We start from the raw sequence: 24,372 nt of genomic DNA, 5'->3' as shown, positions 1-24,372 counted from the left end.
TCTCGACTTCAAACTAAATTTATTTATACATATAAAAATGGCATTGTGACAAGCACCATGCAATGTTCCTCCCACAAGTTTTGTCCTTTCTTTTCAAGAGGATTTTCTTCACGATTTCAAAAGGGAAAAAATCTAACAATCAACTTGTTGGAATGCATAGTACAAGCTGAACTTCGGGGCTAAGAAAACACATTGCCTCAAAGGTGAGGGTCATGCACACCAACTGTTGTGGTGGTTGTGTGAAGCTACCTTGTAGCCAATAATCACACATTGCAGCCTAAGTTCCTCCTTCCATAACTATTATCATAGTTTGACACCTGCATATCATAGGTTGCTCAAGCAATCTTCTACTACTTTGTAGCGAGTTATTGCCCAAGTTCCTCCTTCCATAACTATTCTCATATTGTGGCACCTAGACATCAAAGGTTGCTTGGGCACTATCGGCATGAAAACCGATTCTTGAGCAGAAAGGTACTGTTTTGTGACAGGTAAATTTTCAGGTTGGAAGTGTGAAATGAGGAAACCGCAAAAAAGCAAAGCCGTGTGTAGACACGAAGGAATTGCCTTAAAAAAAAAATTGAAAATCAAATAACCATGGATATGATACTTGTGAGGGATTAGCCAGGGATTAAGGAGATAAACAAGGGTTAAGGAAACGTTCGTTTTTGGTCATTGTTTGAGGAGGTGCGAAGTTGTTGAAGAAGAAGAAGAAGAAGAAGAAGAAGAAGACGAAGAAGGCAGAGGAAGAATCAGCAGATCATACTGCATCAATCCACCCTCCCTCCCCTCCGATCATCGTTTTGGATCCCAGATTCGAGTTCCTCAACCTCAAATTTGTTCCTCTCCAGCACCAATCGCTCTCGCACCAAATATCGTCCAGCATCACCCCCCGGATCATCGATTCTCATGCCGGATTCGAGTCCCTCTTCCTCCAATCTGTATTTGCCTGTTCAATTTTGCGAGTTTGCCAGCTTTCCCGGCCCTCCTCCCCTTTCCCCTACCTCAATCTCCATCAGCGTACCCTCCCTGGAGACCATTGACGGAAGTTCTGCGTAATGTTTGTGAGTTTCTACTAGCCGGGTCTGCCATCTTAAGAGATCGTCATCCTGGGAGTATAATACGGCACGGGCAGCCTTAACCTGCAAAATCAAGACTTTCGAACCGCTGTCGGCATCCGAGCCGCAATAATCTCCGATTGCCTTTCGGTCATCGTCTGTTTGCCTTAGGGAATTGCCTTCAACCTTTCACTACGTGCTTTATCGATGGAGAGCTCTGGATCCTCTCCGGAAGCATACCGGAGGAGGAGATATGGCCTGCAGTTGTCCTCTGGTCTATTACAGGCTCCGGTTTCTGCATTCCTGGAGCTTCTTGGCGTCTTCAGAGGTGCTTTACATCAATCCGATAACGAAGCTCCGAGTACTTCTTCACCACTTGCATTGAACCGGAATAGAGATCCTAGCACAGGGGCAGCTGCGGGCGATGGAGAGGTATCTATCAGAATAATTGCTTCCGGGGAGATGGACCAGGGCAGAACAGGGAGGACGGCAGCCGATGAAGCCACTAGCAGCTCCACAGTATCGTTGCCTGTAGTGGCCTCCATTGAGAGTGGTTCAAGTTCGTCTCCATCAGCAAGTCCATTGGTCGGACCCGAAGGTGTAGAGAGTTCTGAAACCGGTGCTATGGTGAATGAAAGGGAAACAACTCCACAGAGATACGACTTTCAGCAGCTGGCGAGATGGATTGAGCAAGTTCTTCCCTTTTCAATGCTTCTGTTGATAGTATTCATCCGTCAGCATTTGCAAGGTAAAAGTTCTTTAATGTGAGGCATCTTTAAGTGACTACATAAACTATTTTGAATTTTGATCTACATGCTGGATCTTGCGACTTGATTTTCAATCACCCTTTTGGGTTAAATTGAAAACCTGGTTGGCTCTTAGGAAAATGTATGGAGGGCAGTAATTAAAGGTTGAGACTTCTTGTGTGGGTATGCCGAGTGCTTAGCCTTCGTGTTATAGGAGGGACAAGGCTGGCAAAACCTTTGGTCATTGTGCAGAGAGTATTTCTGTTATTGCCTTCTTTTATCTATCCATCGATCTATGTGTGTGTCTCCTTAAAAAGCAAGTAAGAAGGTCCCATATTTTTCTCTGGTATGTTAATGAAGGTGCTATGTACAGCCCTTCATGCTGCAGTCTTTGTGACCCCTTGTTAAGAAAGAATCCAGTTAACTTTTGGGTCTGTCTATATGCTAATCTTGTTTTTGTGTTTATAGCGTTTGAGAAGGACATTTAGGACATTTGTTGGTACATGATGTTAGCAACCGGAACATATGAAGCAAACGTTCCTATCATCAAGCTCAAATTTCCTGCATTTTCCTCAAGAGATACAAGCTCAAGCTTTTTTTAAATTTTCCTATCGTGAGTTGTAATCAAGAAAACTGTCCCAAACCTTGCCCAATCTGCCATCTCTTTATTAGTGCTTGGAATCTCCGTGATAAGTATTGCCATCAGACCCAAATGTTGTGGGTAGATAACGTGATAGCAATAGCACCGTTTGGTTTGCTTTTACAGGATGAAGTTCGGCATGCTCCTGGATTCATCTAGATATTTTGCTACCTTGATTAAAAAATCAGGAACACCATGCCAAATCTTGTCTCATTGTCCACCTCTGTAATAGTATGATTTCCTCGGTCTAGCAACAATACAATTGGTGACCAGCTTCTGGCTGCAGCATTATTAGATGCAAGTACTGACTGAGTTGCATGGAGCCTTATCCATGATTGTTTGTGAAGCTGTCACAATTGAGACCTCCTGGCTATAGTGTCCGTAAATGCAAATTTGCAAAATAGAAGCTGATTGACTCTGAAAATTTGGCCTGACTAATTTCAGCCACACTATCAAAGATTTTCCTGTTATGCACAATTTCAGTTGCACATCTGACCTGGTACTTAATCTCTCAAACACTCTCTTTTGTGCTGGCCTGAATCATGTCACTAATATAATATTCTTGATATTTCAGGTTTTCTAGTGACTTTTTGGCTTTCTGTGGTGATGATTAAATCAAATGATCTTCTTCGAAAACAGACTGCATTAAAGGTAACATAATGGAGTGTTAGTTTACTCAGTGTCCTTTGTTACACTGTTGGAGACGGGAGGAGGGTTTGGATGCTAATGAGTACGGTGTTCATTCAATTTCTCGTTAGCTTTTCTGGCTTCTTCTCAACATTTCTTTTAGCTACATCATTGCATTGTGATCATATTTGAAAAGGACTTGGTGTAGAATTATGTCATTGAATGGGTCAACAAAATATGTTGTCAGAAAAGCATATCTATCTATAAAGCTACACAGGCTCCGTAAGGAGTCTGTTTCGGTTATACATAACCACCTTAACATGATGCAGTCTTTGAAGGATGTTTTCTAGAAACTAAGATACAACTATAGCAGCATCTTGATTGCTTGATATCATAAGTGCCCTAAATCACAATTACAAGATGGGCATTGGTGAATTATTTTGTCTGAATGTCAATATAGAGACCTTACAATGAGTCAATTGTCTAAGTTATCATGTCAATATGGAATCTGGATTCTCGTTCGGGAGAGACTAAAGTGAAATCATAGTCTTCGCAAGCAGTTGTAGCTTGGATGAAGAGAATGTGGACTAGGTTTTGATTAGCCAGGGCCTTCTCCTTCAGTGCTAGCTTTTGTCACGGCTGAGTTTGCCCTTCACCTCTGGAGTGCCAACAAAGACTCAGTACGAAGGCCTCTGTATAAATGGATGCCCAAGTATGCGTGGGTGTGTGGATTTGTATGTGTGAGAGCATATGTTTATACTATAGTCTACACCCACTGTTTTGCGCTGATGACGTCAGTGGGGATGCCATAGTAGCTAGTCCCTGCTATGTGTGATGGAGTTTATGGTTTCAACCTTATGAGTGACTATCATGAGATCAAACTGCACTAGTTGTGTTTTCAGAGGATGAGTTTGGGTCTGTTCCTTGAGTCATCTAGATACATGTGTAATTTATCTGTACACTAATCCAGAAATTGAAAGAGGAAGACGATTAAGTGGAGATGACGGATGTATTGCTTGCAGGTGCTTTTTTAAAACAGCAAGTAATATCGTTTTGCAATGTCACAGAGGTTGTGATGTAAACATGATAAGTACATGGAATGCTATAAGTGCGGTATTAGCTAGAACCTTCAACATTATATTTCCCGTCAAGCTACTTTGAGCTGGATTATCCATGTTCTCTTGTAAGTGAATTACTCAGGACTTGCCTTGTTGAGGGAGGTTGCCAGGTTCTTTTGTGCCATAATCCATAGCGATCTATGATAATTCATCATCATGATTCTATATATCATCTGGACTCCTTTTTCTAGACCTCTAGATCATTTGTAATGTTGTCTTCTGAGTTTTCATCTTGATAATTGATGTGTGAACGTTGAATTGTTTGGAATTTGAAGTGTCTAATCTCTAAATCAACTGTTAATTGTATCTCTCTTTTTGTAATCGTATATATATTTATGCTGATCTGTATAATAAGTGACATTCCTCTCCCGTTCCCATTCCCTAGCTTTTCTCCATTCCCTTTCTGAGTGGGTTCTGTATTCCTGCTCTGGGTAACTATGCTTTAAAGGGTCCCAAAGGGCTGCTCAATGAGGGGCCTTCCAGCTCCTATGGCTGGTTACCTGGATGGGCACACTATGCTGCCCATGTGGCAGCCAGAGCTGCTTCCCACACGTAGTCCATTATGCTGACTACTTGGCAGCCAGCTTGCTGCCCTTGTAGCAGCCGATGAAGAAACCTCAGATCTGCCCATGTAGCAGCCTCACTAACTTCCCACATGGCAGCCCACGAGGGCCCTAAGTTGTTGCAGGTTTCATGGCCCCTTGGCCTCCCCATATGGGGGCTCACATGTGGGGGGTTTGATACTCATGTTTTGACATTTGTATGACTCGTGTGTCATATAGAATACCTATCTTTCTTACTAGATACTAAGTTCAATATGGCTTAGATTGATTTAAGAATATGGATTGCTTTCTTGAATAAGAAGTGCATGGCTGACATGGTGGAAGAAAGTCTTGATATTAGGAATGCTAGTGTTTTGACGCTGTATGAGAATACTGGACATTGAAGACGCTGTAATGTAGGTGATGCATCGTTGATGGATGTTTTGGGCATTGTTTGGAACCTTAGTTTGTCATGATTGGAAAGAGAACCTCTATACTGGATTGTCTGTTGACCATAGTAAAAGGCCTCACTAACAAACAAGCCTTTAGTGACTGTCTCAAAGTTGAGTTCTATTTGGAGTTGTTTGTCTATCAAATGCTTTCTTATTTGGCTTACTAGTTTCTCATATTTTCTTGAAACAGAAAGCGCAACCTCAGCTCACGATAAGGACTTAGAGATTTCTTAGCTAGCTAAGAAGTAGAGTCATACTGGGGCGGTGGAGGTAAGAAACCTCAAGGGCGTCAATAGGATCTCGAAAGCTGAAGACTTTAAGATGATGCAGGATATGTTAATTTCTGGTAGCTATAGGAAGTAGTGGATGCTTGATCGATCATTCATTAACCATGAACTTAGGGAATATATCCCTGATAGTACATAGGTGACTACTATATTAGAAGGATCGAATCCTGGTGGTAAGTGATTCTCCTTGGACTCACATTGGCCTATAAAGCCCTGTTAGCAGTAGCTTTCTACAATGTCACCTTCACAAGTGAGGGCCTGTGGTTTGGGACATTGATTCTTATTGTAGCTAGCTGCTTGGGTTGGTATGGTCTGGACCCTAGGCTTGGGGATGGCTTGACTTACACCAAGCCTATGGCTGGGAAGTGAGTCAGCTGGCTGTCACCATTTTAGTTTATGCTGTTCTAATCATATGGTTGTGGGTCTTCACTTGGACTCTCCTTGCTTGAGGAGACGGTTATGTATGAGCCATACCTAGGTAATTGCTTCATTGTCCACAGGTTGTCAGCAGGCCGCTTAGGGAAAATAGCATGAATCTGAGATACGAACTTGAAGCAGGGTCATTTAACGGCACACGAACTTGAAGCAAGCCAATGTAGGCGGGAGTTGGAACTGGAGAATTAGATCGTCATTAACCTTCTTGTTGTGGCTAAAAGAAACAATGTTTTTATATGAATTAACAAAATGACTGGGCGTTTTATTGAATTTCACTCTTTCTAGTCATATCCCATGCAACCATAAATTTATTAGTAATTATTGTCTAACATATCTTATAATTTCAAAGTATTCTTGTGAGATCTTTCGTCTCAAAATCTCATGTAATCTTTATGATTAGAAAAGGGAAAGCAAAATATTCTAATTTTCTAAATGACTACTCCAAAATATATCTGATATCGATTCTGCTATGCCGTCAGTACTTTAAGAAATGCCCATACCAATTTTGCTTTCCATCTGATTAGTATCATGGGAGAGAGCTCCTTCCCATTTTGTGCTAATTCTTATATAAATGCATCATTTTGCAGATTTGAGTGTGTCTGTAATATTGACAGGAGGGCGACTCTAGTGATGGAAATAGTTTGCAATTTGAACAACTTTGATATTTCAGCCCGTTCTCAGGCTGACACATGGTAGCAGAAGATTGGATACACTTCTGGCAATGAATTTTTGCATGCAGTAGGGAATTGTAGGTAAAGCTCATGCTCCAATTTTCAGCCAGTTTGAACAACATAGTCTCTATTTCTGACACTATTCATAATCAAAGTGGACTTCAATCTAAAAAATGCTTTTCTGAGGTCAACTAAGGAGACTTGATGTGCAAAAGAACAGATGGAGCAAAACAGGGTAAAGTCATATATCCACAAATGAACAAAGAGATAACGAAGGAAATATCTTTTAGTTTTGGAGGGGATATGAACTGTTCCTCCATTAGATGAGTATAGGTTTGGAATGAATTGCTGGGCAATGTGGGCATGCCTCATATTAAACGTGTAGGAGATAATATCCCTAGAAGTACCCATGTTGTAGGTGGCTTCAGCCAGTGCTTAGTAACTTTGGTCACAAAACTTCAAACAAAATATTTGAGTAGTCGGCCCTGTCTTCTTTCCAAGCTGTCAGGAGAGTGAGGTCACGAAGAAAGAGAAAGAGGGTCCTTTCATGAAGCCTATGAGTCCTTGTGGTGCTCAACACACCATTTGGACCAGCATGGTTAGTAGCCTTGATTGTTTTGATAGAGACTATTTTCTTCACCTAATAAGGGTCCCATCAGTGATCCAACCAGTACAATTTTTTTCCCAGGGAGGATTCAAGGAGGCATTCGATCTTCTCTATTCTCATCCTTCCTTGAACTATTGAGCTTGCCATAGTCTACGTATATAGTTGGCCCCACCTCGATTGCTTAGGTGGGATGGTGTTTTTAATAGTATGAGATCCTTTTGAGTAGTGATGTAAGGCGTGCAAATCATAGTTACCCCACACTGTGCAGAATGCCAACCCCTCTCAGAATGGGAACGGGGAAAAGCTAGGGAGACCGTTAGCATGCATAAGACTCATCACGTCAGGCATAATTGTTACACAGTGGAAGATTGAGAGTATACTAACTGCTATCTTTATTCTGGTTGGCCTTGGCAAGCACCAATGGACCCTCACTAAAGAGGCAGGATCCGCTGACTGTGGCTAGGGTTTAATGGTCATGGCTGAACTTGGCTATGGCTGATGGCTGAGAACTGCTCCCACCCGAGCACTACACATCAAGGGGGCTATAGTGGCTGCAGCGGCTGCTTGGGGAGGGCTGATATCTGCTGAGGCTACTGACTGAAGTGCTGTGCTGGATGATGAGGCTGAATGGAGATCGAGGTCCTTTTAGGCTAGGAGGGCTTCTGTAACTGACCAACTGTAACTGCCCCTAGATCTGTTCCTGGCTGATTGGAAAGAAGCCTCCTCCTGTCTTTTCACAGACTGAAGCAGTCTGTGATAGACCCAATGGGTCAACCGACCAGGTCTGGCCCTGTAACAGGATCTGTTCTGCCCTGAACCATTGACATCCCTGGTTGTAGCTGTGGAGATGGTGGGTTGAACGGCTCATCCACTGGTGCTTTTTGGCATCTCTGTACTCATTATTGACCTTGCTGGAGTGGGGCGGTCACCATATGTTGTTGGGTATCTAGTGGATGTCCCACTAAGGGGAGATATGGAAAGGCTACTTGAGAGTCGAGACAGAAGACACCTTGGGTGCCCTACCTCCAGTTCCTGCACGCTACAGCCCCTGATAGACTCCAGGAAGAAAACAATTCACTTTCTGATACAAATTTAACAAGCAATGAGCTTACATTCCTCTGTCACTAAATGTGCCCATACTAGCTGATCCGGAAGCGTGAATGCTAACTGAGAAGAGAGTATTGGAGTATTGGCCTGCATGAGACTCATCACATCATGCACATAGCTGTTACACATCGGAAGACTGAGAATATGCTAACTGCTATCTTTATTTGGTGTTGGCAATCAAAAATGGACTATTGGATAGAAGTGTTGGTTTCCCTCTATGAAGTGGGCTGAGTACATCTTCTAGATCCTCATTCGATCTACTGATTGCAGAGGCTAAGATTTGCTGCTCATGGATGGACTTGGCTCTGGCTGATGGCTGAGAATGGCTCCTACATGAGCACTGGATATGGAGAGGCTATGGTGGCGGCAGGGGCTGTTTGGGAAAGGCTGATTGCTGCTGACTAAAGTACTGTGCTGGATGATGAGGCTGGGGCCCCTTTTTTCAGGCTGTGAGGCCTCTGGTAATTGGCTGGTTGTAATTGCCTCTAGGTCTGGCCCTGGCCAACTGGAAAGGGGCCCTCTTCCTGGCTTTTCATAGACCCAGGCAGTCTGACAGACTCGACCTGGTCTGTGGTCAATCAACCAGGTCTGAGTTAGACGTGAGCCTATGGAAGGCAGTGTTCTGCCCCATGCTGGCTGATGTTGCAGTACAGCAGTTTGTATTGCTGGACACCTCAATGGATGATGTGGAAGCCTGCATGGCTGCCAGCTGCTGCTGGACTGCTGCTATGTCTCTTGTAACTGGGTTGACCCTGGCTGAGGTTTTTTTCTGTTAGTAAGCTTAGTCTGCTGGGGATAATTTGTGTTCATTGCGCTGTGCCTAAGGCTTGGCTGATTGAAGCCAGGAGCTTGTGTTATGATTGGACCTGACTTGGGCTTGTGATGCATCCTTTACATTGTGTGGGATCAGTGTGTAAAAGAGCCTGTTTAAATCACCTAAGTTGTCAAGTAGAGGATGCCGAGAAGAAAAATAAGGCAAAACGAGATTAGCTTTACCTGTGGCAAGCCCTAAGAACCTAGAAGTTCAGAATTTAAGGATGGCGTTCAATGTTTCTTTAGTAACTGCTTGAATCTTTTCCCAAAAAAGATTCAGAAGAGGAGAAAGACCACATCTTCTTTCCACATATGATTGGACTTATTCTAGTCTTACAAAGGTACATAAGAATGTTCCTTCCAGTATACTATTCACATGTTCTTGTGAAGCTGCAGCAGCACTTTAACAGTTCTAAAAACATTTTAAGACATTCAAGCTCTCTACTTATTTTTGAAAAATGAATAGCAAGGCAAAGCTAAGACATTTGACAACTGTTTATGGTGCCTTTGCAGGGTGAGAGGAAAAGCTTGATCCTCCTTACGGTTGGATTAGGGCTGTTTATGCAAATTGTTGCAGTTTATTGGTGGTACAATAAGGAGGATTTGGTCAGACCTCTATTGATGCTTCCTCCAAAGGAAATTCCAAAATTCTGGCATGCCGTCTTTATAATTGTAGTGAATGGTATGGCAGTTCTGGGTCACTAATGGCAGATCAAATCATTACTTGCTACCTATTTCCATCTGTATTTTTGCAGAGTTTTTTTTAAAACAAGCTGTCTTAGAGTCGTCTGAAAATCAAGCTTACAATTTGAAGAAGCATACTTGTTGCACGTTGCTCACCAGAGGTGACGTGCTTATATGAGAGAATACTGAGTAACAAATTTTCCTTGTTGACAACTGGACAAGATACAATGGTTCGGCAAGGTGCAATGGTCTTGAAATGTGGGCTTCTCATTTACTACAAAAACACTAGGGGTCGGAACTATCGCAGGCAGGTTTGATTTTTCACCCTTTTCTTTTAGCTGCAATTTCTTGTACTGGACTGCCCCCTCTTTTCTCCCAGGCCAATGCCCCCTTCTCGGTTTTAGGCTGTATGCCATATTTTTGTGCTGTAGTTGTGTTTCCCTAATGGATTAGTCCCCCTTTTCGACGACTCTATTAGTGGTGTTCTATTTGTAATGGATGAAAGCACCTGCTCACCCTTTTGCAGTGAGTGTGAAGCACTCCTTTAATTTGCTTCTTGATGCTGTATGCCTATCTTGATCCTCATCCTTGTAAGATGAATGGGAGGGAGTCATTTTCATTAGCTGCTTCTTGCAATGCACCCTCATTTTGTTTAGAGATATATTTTTGTTCAATTGATGCACATATGCACTCTGCTAAGAAATTGGTGTTGACAATGCAGGGGCAGCTGTTAACTTTTATAGAATATGTGCTGCTTCTTTATCGTGCTTTACTCCCAACGCCTGTTTGGTACCGCTTCTTTTTAAACAAAGATTATGGAAGCCTGTTTTCATCCCTGACAACTGGATTATACCTGACTTTTAAGTTAACTTCCGTATTGGAAAAGGTAACAACTATCCTATCATTTATTTGTATTTTGTAACTTCTTTCATGTTGATATATGCTGCATTTTATTATTTGCATTGCTGGCTGCAGGCGGTCTATAGGTATTGTTTCTTTGTTGACAGTATGTGTTTTGCTTGTTCTCTAATTGTTTATTTTCTCAGGCTGTTGGTGCTTGTGATTAAGACGCCTATTTGACAGTTTATCTGCTTGCTCCTATTCAAGTCACTGATCTCATAGAAATGCATGCAGGCTCCTCTAGGAACACACTGTAAGAGCTTGAGCAAAGCTCATTGACTAAATGAATTCTAAGTTGGTTTGGTCTGTGAATGGGAAAGAAAGAAAGAAAGAAATTTATTAAAAGTCTTCGGAAGACCAAAGGGCCTATGAGACTACAAGAAACCTGATACAATGAGCTGTGGCCACAGGTGGAGCCTCTAAGTGGGCATCAACACCATGATGAATACAAACAAAACCCATAATCATAACGATATCGATACATAGAGAGAGAGAGAGAGATCACTGAGCTCATGGCGAGGGTTGGGGAGTGGTGGTCATTTGGAAGCTGGCGGAGATGTCAACCCTAAAAAGGGATCGGCGATGTGTGAGGCTTCTGTGGCGGCATAAAACCTGTGATGGGGCGTTGACGGCTGTCAGCATGTGTGGTCCTCCTAGCTATGGCCCTATGATACAAGTATGGACTTTATACCTCAGGGTAGGTTGCAGGAAAGGATGGTTTTCAAGGTCTGTTGTTATTTCAGGCTTGGCAGATTGCTGAAGCTGTCAACTTCTTCTCTTGAACATTTTGAATTAATAGCGCTCAGCAAGAACACGCAAACAAGGAAGAGAGTCACGACGACGTCTGAAATTGGGTTTTCACCATTTAGATCCTTGTTCTGTTGTTAGATAGACTTGGTGAGTCATGGCACATCACAATTTTGGGTGAGCTTCCAAGGTCATACCCCTCTGTATATGCTACCTTACTTGCCATAGCTCTGCTGCACATCTCAAATTGCCATTATCTACGCCCAAGGCTGCCTCCATTGAAATCCTTATCCATAATCGATGCCATAGCCAACCCCACGATGTCACTTGTGTCACGAGCCCATTGCAGCTTACGGACCAGCGATCTACCATATGTGCCGCATTATCATGTGTAGGCACATAGATCATGCTGATCTCTCCTATGGACATTCTCTCCCTGACCTAATGATAGTGGGGATGTAATAGTAGGTAGTCCCTGCTATGCGTGATGGAGTTTATGGTTTCAGCCTTATGAGTGAATATCATGATGTTTTTTTAGATGATGAGTTTCGGCAATGTTCCTGGATTCATCTAGACATATATAGTGTCTCGATGTGCTTTGTGTGTGCATGGAAGATAAGATTCTTTGCAAGTTGCAACTGCCAAAGATCTCAGACTATCAGTGAAGATAGAGGTAGGGGACAGCTGTTCCATACCCAAATTAGCATATAACTTTCTGGGCCACACACACTCAACGGTAGTTGTGAATGCTGCCCTTCAGCTTGATAACTAGAGGTGGCCACTGAAGGTTGCTTCTTACTGAACCAAGCAATGCATGAACAACCCAAGAAGCAGCAAAAATCATAAGTCTCGTGTGTCAAAACAGCCAGCCCAATCTAAGTCAAAAATAGCATGAAGCTGTGGATTAACACCCCGGGCTAGAACAAACCAAGGAGTTGGAGTACCCTACAAATAGCAAAATATCCTATTCACAACCTTCCGTGCTTACTCCTTGGGCTATGCATAAATCTACTTAACTGTGACACTTCATATTGTATCTCCAGCCTCATGTTGCATAAATAAATCAAATAGCCCACAGCCTACTTGGCCTCCTGAGTCCTCAAGACTAAACCTCTATTTGTCTCCATAGGTATGGCAACTAGCTTGCAATCCTCAAAAGAAAACCTCTACAGCAGCTTTTGTATATACTTTGTCTGCAACATGACAATACATCTGCTCACTGTGAAAACTATATCCCCATGAACCTGTTAGAGGTGTCATCTCCTGCATCACTGAGTGAGGGCCTTGGTTGTGGGTCTGCCCGCCCATGTGAGGGAGTGCTAGGGCCTTTGTTGTGGGTTTGCCCCCGCTCAAGGTTTGCCTGCCCAAGAGAGGTAGAGGGGGATCACTTGATGGCTGTCCTTGCACATGGACGGTACGGGGTAGGAGAATGGGCATATGAAGCCCTGATCTGTCCGCCACCCGTCCACAACCGCTGCAGGAGGGTACGGGGCCACACGGGCTTGCTGCAGGGGTCACTTGGGCCTGCTACCAGGCTGCCACCAGGCCGCAGACATGGCGCGCCTGGGTGGTGCCTCTCATGGCAGGGTACACAGGCCCCAAACAGGGCCATAGGACCTGCCCTGCAGGTGGGCCTGACCTGACCCAGGGTAAGCCCCCTGGTGGGCTGGTTTCCCCCCCTCTGTTGGTTCTCTTGGGCAGGGGGTGACCCTATATATAGGGCCCCCTTCCCTCATTGTTTCTCATCTCAGCCTTGAGCATGTTAGAAACATGGTGGGGGCAGAGAGAGAGAGAGAGAGAGCGAGAGCGAGAGAAGGTTAGGGTGTGAGGAAATGGTGCTCAAATGAAGACATTAAGAAGGCTTTCATTCATTCATCAAGTATGACAAGATAAGTGAAGTACAAGCCTTATATAGGCTACTCACTCACACACTAGCACCTAGTGCATATGGGATAGGTCCCATAATGACACGTGGCACTCACACACATGAACTAGTACTAGATCACCTAGTACTACTCACCAACACATCACACCAACACACTCTTTGGCTATGATATTTCCAACACCCCCTTTCAGAGCAAATAGTGTGAGACCCAACACGCAAAGAGTAGACCAATCCCCTTCTTTGAGTGTTGTCTGAGCTGCGATTGGGAGTGTGAGGAGTGAGTGATTCTATCCTATTTTCCAACAGTTTTCAGATTGAAGTAGTGGATTGTGTGAAGGCCAGTTTCATGGAGGTCGAAGGAAGAGTTCTCTTCAATCCTCTCAGCCTTGTCTTCCATCCTTCCTCCTCTCTTTCTTCCTTCATACCCCTTCTCCTACCCTCCTCCCCGATCTCTCCACTTCTGTCCCCATGGCTGCTCACTTGAGGGCTGTCCTTGCATGTGGACTGCACGTGGGCATACGAAGCCCGGATCTTTCCACCACCTATCTGTGACTGCTGCAGGAGGGCACAGGGCCCACACGGGCCTGCCGCGGGGGTCACATGAGCCCGTCTTGGCCCTGCTACCAGGCTGCCACCAGGCTACACACATGGTGCCTGGGTGGCTCCTCATGGCGGGGTACACAGGCCCCAAACAGGGCCATAGGACCCGACCTGCAGGTCGGTCTGACCCGACCCAGGGTTGGCCCCTTGGTCGGCTGGTTTCCCCCCCTCTGGTCGCTTGTTTTAGGCAGGGGGTGACCCTATATATAGGGCCCCTTCCCTCATTTTTTCTCATCTCAGCCTTGAGCAGTTGTCCACCACAAGTTGAGGTTTTCCCCAGCAGTAGAGGGGCTTTTCCTGAGATCCTTGTGCAAGTCTCTCTTGGTGTTCTCTGTTTTCAGTTCTGCTCTGTGAGTTGTTTGCTGTCTTGTTGCTCAGCACCGCTGCACTTCTCACAGAACCATCACAAACTGGGCCACCCACTCTTGCTTCCAACCATACTGTTTATACAGCCCATCAAGTGCCAAAACAAACCATAGCTCAAACTCTGCCAGCTACAGCCAGCCTTGTGCTCGCCACTCATGTGCGCCATTTATGACGGCTCTACACCAGCCGAGCCAACACTTAGACAGAGGAGGAGGAGGGAATGAATGAGGAAGAAGGAAGGAGCCTATGGGGTGATGGGGAAGCCAGGGTGACCATATGAAGGTGAGGAGGAAGAGACGGCATGAAAAAAGTGGTACCAAAGCAAAAGCGTCCATCTGATACAGCTTGAATTTGTAAGCTTCAATTCCGTTTAAGTAGTCCATGTAGACAGCAGCTGCAAAGAGAAGCAAGAGCGCTGTGGTATAGGTTTTTCTCGATGTAGGGCTTGGTTATGGCTGTGGTTTGTATATGTAGTAGCTAGAACCTTAGACTTTGTGCGCTGAGACTTGAAGCTACAGAACTATGATAGTCAGTTCTTTCATGTCAAGGTTTTCTTGTGGCATATTTCAAGATTACCCTTTCCAGATTCTCATTGGGGTTCTTGCCATTTGGTTCCCTTGACAGTATCCTTATTGATTGTATTGTGTTGTCACATGCACCCCTGCACTTGGGTTAAAGGTGACACACTGGCACATCGACAAGTGCATTATAGTTCCCAGATAGGAGATTTTGTCGTATGCTGTGACCCCTTTGTGAGCCCTTGTCCAGGGACAGTCAGGCACAAGCTACGTAGGTCAGTCTCTCAGCCTTAGGTCAAGTCAGTAGTCAGTTCTTGTTCACTAGTACCCACTGGAGAACAGTAGGTTAAGTGTTTCCATCTTATAGTTTAGGTCTTAGCCTAGGTTAGGAGTCCCTTTAGGGTCCCGAAAGGCTGGACAGGTAAGCAGGGAAGGCAGCCTGCAAAGGCTGCCCAAAAACTCCCCTGGCAAATGAGCCAGGGAGGGCTTTTTATAGGCTGGTTGTAGGACAGCCAGTCTGTAAAACAGACTGAGTCTATAAAACCCCTTGGCTGCCCTGTTTTCTCATTCAGTTTGCTTCTGCCTTCAGTTCTCCTACAGCTCCACTTCAGCCTCCTGTGCAGCCCCTGAGATCCTCAGATCTGGCCCTGCTCTAGCCTTGGCCATCAGTTCAGCCTGATCTGAAGGTGACCACGCAGCACAATAGTCGGAGGTTTGGACCAGCAAACGGAGAGAGGTTTGGACACTGTTTCCTCAGCTTTCTTAGCTCTCTTTTACAGTTTACACAGCTCACTCTCAGCTCTATATTTCAGTCATCTCTCAGTTCTCTCATAGGATCTATCACTTCTAGTTTTCACTCTCTCACTCACGCAGTAACCCTGCATTCCGGTAGACAGCACAAGCCTCTTCCTTGCCTTGCAGAAGCGTCCTATATTGTCAGTGTGGACAGCATCAAGGTCTCGGTATTGGTTGGCGTTGCCTCTCAGGTCTTAGGGTCTGCTATATGTGTGCACAGTGAGCTCTTCAGAAGCGTGTTCCGTGCTCTCTTGAAGAGTGTTCTCTGTATTTCTCAGTTCTCCAAGTATAAAGCAAATTCTCCCCTGATTGGGGAAGGGGGCCCTCAGTGGGTAGAGTGACCCAATCGGTTGTCGACTCTACTCTCTCTCCACACTCATCTCCTTTCTCTCTCTATGGTAAACAACGCTCATTCCTCGCTAAAGGTTTAAAGGTCTTGCTGTGAATTACACGATCAGATAACCGTTGCATGTTACATTGGTATTAGAGCTTCGGTTTGTATCCAGCTTGGCTACTGCGAGTGTATGGTTGTGTTGAGATCCGGAAAGGACGCACAATCAAGCGCCATGGAAGGGTCAAGAAAAGATTTCAATTGCGAAGACTTTGAAGAGGAGAAAGACTATCAACAAAATACGCTTCCGCCAAATACCCAAGAAGTGATGGCGAACCTTCTAGAGCAGAATCGGGTCGTGCTGCAGCAACTCGAAGAACATTCATCCGAGCTGGAAGAAAGCAGAAGACAGCTAGACTAGACAAAACAACATCTGGAGGAAAAAGAAGCAGAAAAGCCGCTGGAAGAAAGAGGAACCACAGCCAACACAAACAAATGTTAGCCGCTATGCAGGCAAGTCTGAGCGCAGCGGCCGTCTCCGCCATAGCTTTGCCATCGACAAAGGTAACACCACTCACTCGGTCCATTCCAAATTTTGTTAAGTATGATGGTAAGTGTGACCATTCATCAATTTTACAGTTTATTCATCAGTTTGTAGCTCATTTTCCGTTAGCGCGGATTCAAGATGAGCAAGATAAAGTCCACCTTGCAGCCTCTCATCTTACAGGTGAGGCGGTGACTTGGTGGCAGCATTGGGCTAGTAAGCATACTGACCCAAAAACGTTTAAGACGAATTTCGTTTGGGCAACGTTTGTGGCCGACCTTAAAGCCGGTTTTGTCCCACCCCAATGTATGCTTAACCTGGAGGATGAGTTCACTCGTCTCTTCCAGAATGGTTTGCCTGTGTTGACATATAGTAATAAGGTCATCACACTGGCGCAACAGTTGGGCGTGACGGAGAGCGCCAAGATGACCCTTTCAGACAGAGAGGATGACCCCAGCTGGTCTTGTGGCCCGAGAGCTAGTTTGGGATCACGTTCCGACAATAGTCTCGCGGGACCTATGCAGCAGACTTGAGGAGCCTTTCACAGATGAGCTCTGGGAAGCCCTCAAGGCTCTTCCGACCCAGAAATGCCCGAGGGAGGATGGCTTGATCCCGGCCTTCTTCTGAAACTTCTGGGAGATTATCTCCACCCCTTTCCGTTTAGCTTGCCGGGAGATTTTCGACATAGGTCTTCTCCCTCAGTCCTTGCGCAGGGGGTGGATTTGTTTGATCCCAAAAGAGGGAGATAGGTCAGATATCCGACAGTGGAGGCCAATCACTTTGCTTGATACTGCATACAAGATCCTCGCCAAGGTCTTGAGTTTGCGGTTACGGCCTCATCTTACCGACATCATCCATGACATACAGATTGGGTTTGTATAGGAGCACAACATCCTGAACAACATCTTCACGTTCTAGGAGGTAGTGGATTGGTCCAAGGAGGAGTCACAGCCATTGGCCATCTTCTCTTGGACTTCAAGAAGGCCTACGACAGGGTGGAGTGGTCTTTCCTCAAGGGCACTATGAGGAGATTGGGTTTCTCAGACCGATGGGTCAGAGGAGTTTTAGCGCTATATGCAAGGAGCTCTAGTTAGATGATTATCGAAGGATACACAGGTGAGGCCTTTCCTCTCTCTCGCTCGGTCCGCCAGGGCTGCCCACTAGCTCCCTTCCTCTTCTTGTTTGTAGCGGAGGCTCTAGGCTACTACTTCAGATCACAGGTGGCGGGTCTCACAAGGTTGAGACTCCCAATCAGACAGGAGGAGGAGCTCCTTGACTCGGAGTTTGCAGATGAGACGGCCTTGTATGTTGAGGGCACCATAGTGAGTCTAGAGAGAGTCAGAGGCGCCTTGGCTATCTATTGTGAGGCCTCGGGGGCACGGATCAACTGGAAGAAATCTATAGGCTTCTTCACGGGCTTTGAGAAGACACAGGAGATTCGTGAGTGGGGGAGTGACTTTGATTTCAGATGGATACTGCGGGGCCAGACATCGAGATATCTCGGATGCCAGGTGGGTATTGGCATCACAGTAGAGCAGCAGATTGCCCCAGTCCTTGAGAGTGTTCGGCGCAAGCTTCTCTATTGGAGCTCGGCCAAACTCTCCCTCGCAGGTCGCGCCTTAGTTGCAAACCACGTCCTTCTCGCCTCTGTTTGGTATATTGCCTCCTGTTAGTGCTTTGACAGAGGATGCATTGGGCAGCTCCGACAGTTGGTACGGAACTTCCTCGGGGCAGGTTTAGACGGCACGAGGAACACTAGGGCCCGAGTAGCTTGGCAGACGGTGATCTTGCCGCAGGCACTGGCAGGCTTGGGTATCATTGATCCGGAGATGCAGAGCAGGGCCCTTCTGGGCAAGTTGGTGGTTCGTGGCCTCACCCTAGGTGCCGAGCCTTGGAAGCTCCTCTTACAGAGAGGGCTTCTGAGGAACACCCCATGCACTGGGGGACAGTGGCAGCCTTCACATAGATGGATCTTCTCAGAGGCACCCCTTACGAGGAAGGGCTCCCCCCTGATGAGAAGCCTCCACAGGGTTTGACAGAGACTAGCAGGGGGCCTCATCCGTGCTCCGCCCAGATGCAGAGAGGAGTTTGAGCGCCAGCCCCTTATGTGGTACCCAGAGGTCAGAGATTAGGAGGAACGTATGCTTGGGCAGCGGGCTCACATTGGCTGGGCACAGTGGGAGAGTGGCCTAGTAGGGTCTTTTGGTCGTTGGAGTAGACTACCTATGGAGGTAGAGGCGAGGCTTGACGCCCTAGCGCATCTGAGAGGGGCAGGGCAGTGTATGGTTGAGATCGACTTAGCCATTCCTGAGTCCTGGTGGGAAGGACTTCACATTTGGAGAGACAGCAGATGGTTGGGGCAGTTTTCCCGTACTGGTGTTCCTTTGAGGATTTTGATGCAGCGCGGCATCATGCACTTAGGCTTCTTTTGTGTAGGACCTGGAGGCCTACTTTAGCCCCTCACTAGGAGTGACCCTGAGATGGATGGGAGTCTTGATGGGATACACTGGTAGATGATCAGAGTGGTAGGACGCTTGGGGAAGGAGTGGCACATTGATCCGAGTATCTTGGAGCAGGACTCCTCTCGATGGTGCCTTTGGCTATGGGAGGGTAGACGCCTGAGGGAGGTCTAGTGGGACCCGGGGGAGTGGTTCTGGCTCACCAGGGGCGGCCTAGCTGAGACGATAGATGAGGTGCCTTTCTTTTCCTACACCACACGTATTGGCAGGAGACTTCAGATGGATTCATCGAGGCGGACTCCCTCGAGGGAAAGACATTGGGTGATCCAGAGAGTGCCCCGGGATGTTCACTCCAGGTTGTGGACGTGGTTGTGGTCCAGGTTGCGGCCGAGGAAGATCTCATACTTCTTCTGGCTGGCAGCCCACGGAGACTTGCCCATCGGCCTGTGGTTGGAGCAGATGCGAGTGGAGGGGCAGTGCCACTGCTGCTCAGATGGTGTCGTGGAGACTATCCCGCACTCCTATGGAGCTGTTGTGGCGCAACGAGGATCTGGATGAGAGCCCTCAGGATCATGCACGCATGCAGAGCATACACAGAGATTACACCTGGGGGATGGTGGCTTGGTTGACAGAGGGAGGACACACGTTTCAGATTGATGAGATCTCCCTAGCCTACCGGATACAAGGGCAGAGCATTCAGAGGATTGCACTCCACGAGGCAGTCCCCCCTGACACCCTAGCTCCTCCTCCTAGGGAGGACAGTGTTTGGGAGGTGGCAGCCAGCATCACGGCTTGGAACATCTGGGTGGCTCGGTAGTCTTGTGATGGGAGAGCACCCGGCTCTACCTTGGTTGCCATCTAGCAGGATATCATTACACTCTACGGTCCACCTAGGAGCGCGGGACTCTAGGCTCCAGGGCGACTATTGAGAGGCGTGCTTGTTTCTGCAAGGCTTGGCCTGCAGGTGTTTTCTACATCTTCACTCCGCGAGGGATTTGCTGGCTGTATAGTCCCCCCACTTGGCTGTTAGCCCCATTTCCAAAGATCCCCTAGGCATTGAGCTGGGCTTCTCTAGAACAGGCCGGTTTTTTCTTTCAGCCTTTTCCGGTTTTTTCATACTAAGCACCTTCGGGATGTTGTCTTGTATGAAATCTTTCAAGCATTAATAGAAGGTTCTTACTTGGAAAAAAAAATAAAATAAGCAAGAAGCAACAGATGATCGAGTGAAGCAGCGTACCACACAGCTAGGTTGGCTTCATGCAAGGCTGTCTGGTGTTAGCAAATTTGGGGCACAGACAAGATGATCCTTCATTGATCCGGTGTGATAGTGAGAGTTGCATCGCTATAACACACAATCCAGTGTTCCATGATCACATGAAGCTGATTGAGGGTGGCATGATGGAGCTTGGTCATTGTTAGCAAAGGAGAATGTAGCACATCTTACGAAGGCACTTCTTGGGAGCAGGTGGAGTATCTACTTCAGCATGTGGGTATAGGCCCACAGCCAGGTCCTGAGAGGGGCTTTTGAAATACGACAGTGCCTGCCCGTGAGCCCGTCGGGGGATATCTTGTAGAGCTGTTATTGTGCCTGTTTTGGGGGCAGTCAGCTGGGGGGAAGATCTGTTTTTGGATTGATTATCAGGGCTGTTAGTCCCGGGAAATGACCCTGCAGTGGGCCATTTTATAGGCTGCAGGCCAGTCAGCCAGGCTAGTTGGCTGGCTGACTAACCCCCAGACTGGCAGATGGTCAGCAATCCAGGGGCTGTTCCAGCCCTATATAAAACTCTCCACCCCAGCCTCTCCAACACTCTCTCCACTTGCTTCCACTCTCCATATGTGTTACTGACTCTTCGTTCTCAGGTTTTGTTGCTGCAATGTACTTAACAGTTCAGTTTACTGTGTGTTCTTGCAGAAGTTCAAATTAGTTTACTGTTTGTTTCCTTCAACTCTTTGGAACCCTACAGTGACTGTGTTTGTACTCAGGTTTTGTTGCTGCGATGTATTTATGGTTCAGTTTACTGTGTGTTCTTGCACGAGTTCAATGACTGTACTGCATGCTGTGTGAACTTTCTATCCTGGCAAGTCTCTCTCTCTGTTTTTCTACAAATACTTCCTGTGCAGCCTGTTTCTGAGAAGTTCTTTGAGGTTTTAAAGGGGTTGCAAAACTCACAAAAGCAGCATTAAAGCTTATGCTTATGAAATTTTACAAAAATGTAACTCGCCTGAGAGGGTCAAAGCTTGCTTTGTTGTAAAGAAGCTATTTTGGAAGCCAGCTTGCCATTTTGCTCTAATTCTTGCTACTTCAATATAGTATAAGCAAACATTTTCTTGAGAAGCCAGCTTGCTATCTAGCTTTAATTCATCAATACTCTTGCCACTTCACTAAGAGATAAGCCAACACGTGCTTGAGTAACTCTACTCACCCAGAATCTGAAAGCATGATAGCTCCCTTTTTATTTGGGGGGCTGTTTCTTTGTGAATTCGTTGAATTATGCTGTCTCCCTAGAAGATGAAAATCCCATACACTCCACACAAGAGACTTTTTCATTGCCAATGTTGAAGAATTACCTAACAGTTGATACATAGAAACACAGCTTGTTTTACTTACGGGTTTGTCACTTTTCCTCTTTCTGATCTTGTCTTTGGTTACAGGTGCAAACATTTATTGCAGCCTTAAAGGCACTCTCACGTAGGGAAGTGCAGTATGGGTCCTATGCGACAACAGAGGAGGTAACAAACTGTCATCGTCCTATGGTGGATGAGCATTTGTAAGAAGTCTATTTTGGTTGTCGATTTAGTTTCAAAGGTTACCAATACTGGTCTTTTTCCTTTTTATAATTGTATTATGACAAATGACATGTTTGTGTGGAGCTTGACATTAAATTTAGTGATGCAAAGAAGTATTATGATATAAGAGATCCTTTTCGTGGCCTTAGAATACCTCAAGACTATGCCTGCAAAATTTAGTATTAACACATTGAGCAAGATTGGATCATGTGCTGATTGCTAAGATGTTTTAAGGAGGTTGCAGCTAGCAGCAAGAATTTGATGGATAATTCCAAAAGGAAAACTTCCCACACACATACATTCATCAGATGATGAGTGGGGTCTACACTGAATACTTCGTCACGATTGCTGAGTCATGCAGAGAGACCCAAAATAGAAGACGTGAGAATCTCCTGATTGCAGGCGATGTCTATTGATCGTTACCGCCATATCAGTACTCATTGGATGCCCCCTTTCTGCACCTAACATAGCAAGTGTTGGATAACTCTTAGTTAGGCATATAATTTGATTTGCCACTCCAGGCAGGATGTGTGGGAGATTTCAAATCTGAGGCAGCCAAACGTCAATTGTAATGATGAATCCTCAATTTTGAGCTGAATAGGTCTTATTGACAGGGCTCAGTAGTTTGTTTTTTAATCTTATTTTCTTTGAAAAATATGTTGCAGAGCTGGAGGTAAAAGGACAGGTTTTGGCAGCATGAGTAGCACCATGATTCCAAATTAGTTGTAGCATTCCCCTATATTTTCTCTATCCCTAAAATGTTTGCGATAGCCCATGTTCACTGATTCTGAGCATTGTTTTTCACCTGTATTTGAGTTGGTAAAGATTTCTGGAATCCCTTTCAAGCCTGGAGGTGTGAAGTTTTGTTCATCGTACTTCAATCTGTATTGATACATCGACTAATTCATGTATAATTTGCAGCCTGTTTACAGTGTTTTTTTTTTCCAAGATGTTTACAGCGTTTTTGGCCTTTCGTACATGATATTTTGTTGTCAGGTTTGTCATTTTCTTCTATAAATTGGACAATCTGCAGATTTTCCTATGGCAAGGTGTGATTCAGCATAGTTAGATCCCCATCTGCGAAAGTGCGAGCATGTCAGTAAATAGCGTCTTTCAGGAGAGCAAGTTGGATGCCATCATAACCATCTGCGAGGGTCCCAAACCTTCTGTGCCATTTGCCCAGCATAGCTAGATCTCCATCTGCGAAAGTGTGAGCATGTCAGTAAATAGCGTCTTTCAGGAGAACAAGTTGGATGCCATCATAACCATTTGCGAGGGTCACACACCTTCTGTGCCATTTGGCCAGTTTTGAGACTAATTGGAGTCTAAAAATAAAAAGAATGGCCTGATAGCTGAGATAGTTTAAGGATATACTAATGTACGTAGCTGTTTCTATAACCACTGACCATGTGCGACCAAAACTGTCCCCCTGAAGAGTCTTCTTGCCATTTTTGTACACATGTACACAGTCCATCCTTCCATGCACGCATAGAAAAGGAGGCAGGGGACCAGGGGTGGGGGTGGGGGCGGGAGGGCACCTATTTACTCCTTGGCACCACTGATATCCCTGCACCAATTCCGTGCATGAGATATATGATGTCTCTTTTCTTGTGTGAGCTTCTGAGGCTTCTTCTGATTCATATGTGCTATTGTCTATTGATTGGTTGTTACTTTTTTTTTTTTTGAAAGGTGTAAAGATTGCTTTATCTAAGGGTATTGAAATTTTTATCTTGAAACAGGTCATAGCAGCAGGGGATCTGTGTGCCATCTGCCAAGAAAAGATGCATGCACCGATTTTGCTTAGCTGCAAACATATTTTTTGTGAAGACTGTGTTTCTGAATGGTAAGTATTTCCCTCTCAATTCTATAATCTTATATTTATGTTGATGGTTTGTTTATCTGGATAGGTATTGCGTGGTGGCATGCTATCTCTAACAATTATCTATGACCAGGTTTGAAAGAGAACGGACCTGTCCTTTGTGCCGTGCTGTTGTAAAGCCAGCCGAACTAAGATCATTTGGAGATGGCTCAACAAGTCTCTTCTATCAAATGTTTTAACTTGCTGCTTTCGATTTTTGTTGAAAATATTATTTCTGTACCGCTGTGTGCCTTTAATAAGGGCTACATATATCTATGGGGAGTGGAATCACCTGTATGTGCAAGTTGTGAATAGGCGGATCTTATTTGCTTGGTGATGTTGTCCAAATGAGATGGCAATGTCCCTGTGTATTCATGTTGCCCTGGGTTACGACTTCATGAAACGTTGAATGATTATTGAATCAAGCATGGATAATTAAGTTTATGGGCTAGATCTAGAGTTCAGACGTATCCTCCAGGTTTTTCGAGGTTCAGAACTGCATTTGTAATTGTAAGATACAGGCAGAACTGGCGAGGCACTTTCGGGCTATTCTGATGATTCTAGGAATGCTGCCTTTTTATGGTGCCTAGAATTACTTTCTTCGATTTTGATACTCCTGTAAAGATGAACATCATAAACGTTTAAAACAAGTTAGAAGCTGTTAGATATGGATCTTACTGAATTTCCTTAGTGTGCCCCCTTCACATACACGAGGTCAGTAGATTGCAGCTGTTCTGGTGTGTGACATTTTGTGTCTCCACATACTCTTTTGTATGGAATAGAGCGGACTGTTGTTGA

At 45.3% G+C, this 24,372-nt stretch overlaps 1 protein-coding gene across 1 annotated transcript; it reads left to right on the top strand.

The window, feature by feature from the left end:
- Window positions 1-709: 709 nt before the first annotated feature.
- On the top strand, window positions 710-24,372 carry LOC147892519 (uncharacterized). The gene is made up of 8 exons (XM_087387237.1): window positions 710-1,803; window positions 3,016-3,092; window positions 9,614-9,782; window positions 10,007-10,095; window positions 10,506-10,670; window positions 21,582-21,659; window positions 23,456-23,559; window positions 23,669-24,372. The coding sequence occupies exons 1-8, from the start codon at window positions 1,263-1,265 to the stop codon at window positions 23,772-23,774; spliced, it is 1,329 nt and encodes a 442-aa protein (XP_087243363.1). The 5' UTR covers window positions 710-1,262; the 3' UTR covers window positions 23,775-24,372.

Source organism: Dipteris shenzhenensis, chromosome 16 (genome assembly GCF_047967505.1).
Source record: "Dipteris shenzhenensis isolate YYH24624 ecotype China chromosome 16, Dip_SZ_1.0, whole genome shotgun sequence".
NCBI classification, from domain to species: Eukaryota; Viridiplantae; Streptophyta; class Polypodiopsida; order Gleicheniales; family Dipteridaceae; genus Dipteris; species Dipteris shenzhenensis.
The sequence above is the reverse complement of the archived record's forward strand: the minus strand, read 5'-3'. Positions and strand labels throughout refer to the sequence as shown.